This window comes from Pteropus vampyrus, unplaced genomic scaffold (genome assembly GCF_000151845.1).
Source record: "Pteropus vampyrus isolate Shadow unplaced genomic scaffold, Pvam_2.0 Scaffold2, whole genome shotgun sequence".
Classification (NCBI taxonomy): domain Eukaryota; kingdom Metazoa; phylum Chordata; class Mammalia; order Chiroptera; family Pteropodidae; genus Pteropus; species Pteropus vampyrus.
In genome coordinates, this window is record NW_011888783.1 from 28,122,946 (window position 1) to 28,125,308 (window position 2,363).

The 2,363-nt window shown below is 45.9% G+C and overlaps 1 protein-coding gene across 1 annotated transcript in view; it reads right to left on the reverse strand.

Annotated features, from left to right (window-relative positions):
- PKP4 (plakophilin 4) overlaps positions 1-2,363 on the reverse strand; it is a 245,270-nt gene that overhangs the window by 21,627 nt on the left and 221,280 nt on the right. The window contains exon 13 of the mRNA XM_023528486.1: positions 694-811. Coding sequence (XP_023384254.1) covers positions 694-811 — 118 coding nt within the window. The remainder of the gene's footprint in view (positions 1-693; positions 812-2,363) is intronic.

Here is a 2,363-nt window from a genome sequence, read left to right on the forward strand (position 1 = left end):
GTACCTTAGCCGGCCTTGAACTCCTGACACTTTTAGTCAGTCTCTCTTTCCTGTCCCTTCCCACCTTCCTCAGCCCCAACCTCCAGGATCTGGATGGCTGTCACAGCTGAAAAATGATGAGGAGAATGCCCCGCGCTAGGGCAGGGATGGAGAAAACTGGAGGGGAGGATAAGGGGCTCATGCTGGGAACAGACCGACCAGCATGACAACAGAGGGAAGGGAAAGGCCAAGACTGAGACTGTAGAGAGAGGCATCCAAAGCTGGTTCTGGGCTCCAGGCTGTGAACTGCACTGGGGCGGGGGTGAAGTTGTAGTACCTTCACCAGGAACTTTCATCCTGTAGATTCTCAAATACAGATGGATCTGCTTCCAGCAGCAGGGAATACAGAACTGGAGGGGACAGCAGCAGGGGCAAGCACCTTGACGGTGCACCCAGGAGACCCACAGGACCCTGCCACCTGTTAGATCCTTTACCACATGGAGTCACTTAGTTTTCATGTTCTAAGGCTATTTTCTTAAGTTGTCATGTCTCTGTTAACCTTTAACTTTTAGAGAGACTCTCCCTTTAATCCGGAGTGTACCCTAATGAGGAGAGCAAGAATTCCAGAAAGAATTAATGGCATGCAAATAGCAGCATCAGGCAGCTGCTGTCGTCTGTCATCGCGTCCCCTCACACAGCCAGGCAGGCACTGACCTTGCTGTCGTAATCGGATGTGTTCACACACGTGTGGATCACATATAACAGCGAGTCCACCAGCCCCTCACAGGATCGCATTTGTTTCCGGGCTTCCTCTCCTGCGGAGCTGAGATTCCTAAATGGGCAGAGAAATGTGGGAGCTGCTGAGATCGATGCACTTGTGAGGGACGGAGCCTTACCTTAATGACCTGAGAGAATGGACAACAGACAGCAGCCATGCAGATCTGGTTTGAAAAAGCACTTTGGGTCTTACGTTTTAACATCCCAAGAGCTCACAATAATATTTAGCTCCCATTTGAGCTTTGTATCTCTTGCGTGATGTATCGCTTTCTAATTTCCTAAAACAGTGATTTTGGGGACCATCCTCCTCAGTTTCCCCATTATCTAAAAAGAGAAGAATAATAGTAACTACCTCATAGGGTTGTTGTGAGAAAGAGATGAGTTGCTACATATAAAGCAAATAAAAAAGTGCCTGCCACATTTATGTGCCGTGTTTGTAAGCCATGGTTGTTATTTTTAGGACCTTTGTTAGGCCATAAGGTCCTTCCAGCCCGCTAAGCCTATTGGCTTTTGCATGTAGAAGGTGCCACAAATGCTTCTTGAACAAACACAGGAAACATATCATTTTGTGTATAAACATTCAAATTAAATGTGGAGATTTGCTTATGCTGCTATTTTTCTCATTTTTTCAATTATAAAAAATACCCCGGAAAGTTTTAGGTCTTATTAACATTGAAATTTTTGACATCAGTTTGCCTTCATGAATCGATACCAAATTATAAGGTTCTATTATACGCCCTAATTAGATTCTAGGCTAACTCTGAGATTTCGCAAATCTTAAGTTTTTCGTTCGTTTGTTTGTTTTTCTGGGGGGACGGAGAGACACTTTCACCTGTGGTCCCTCCTCTGTTCTTGTGTCATCTCTTAGCAGCACTCAACAGCTGTCCTCTTCCACTCCTCTGTGAGCTCTGGGGACCCCTCACTGCCCTCGTTTTCCTCCCGTCTTGCTGCCTTTCCTTTTTAGTCTCTTCGGCCTGTGGGTGCCTCTGGAGTCCCAGGGCTACTTTGGTCCCTTCTTATCTTTATCTTTGTATTCTTCTAGGTAGCCCATACTTCTGGTCCCTGGTTTTAATATAATCTATGGACCCATGACTCCCAAATGTCTATCTTTAGCCTGATTCCTCTCTAGAACTCCAGGCTCATTTACTCAGCTGCTTTTCTGACTACCACGTTCTCAAAATGGACATGGCCAAAACTCTCAACTGCTCAGCACTCCAACCTTTCTTCTCCCTGACTTCATTTATAGCACTTCTGTGCTCCTAGTTGCTCCAGCCAAAGATCTAGGTATTATCCCTCTTTCCTCCCTTTGCCTTGCCCCTTACATTCAATCTATTAGCAAACCTTGTGAGCTCTCCCTCCCCCAAACATCCCCATATCTGCCTATCTCTCCCAGCACCTGATCTAGGCCACTGTACTGTAATCTTGCCACAAACGCTGCAGTAGCCTCATATACTGTCTCCACTGTTGCCCATACACAGCCTTCCACACTGCAGCCAGAAACCATTCCCATCACCCCTGTGATTAAAATCCTCTGATGGTTTCCCACGGCACTTGGAATAAAGTATAAACTCCTTCTTTGATTTAAAAAAATCCTACAAAATCTGGTT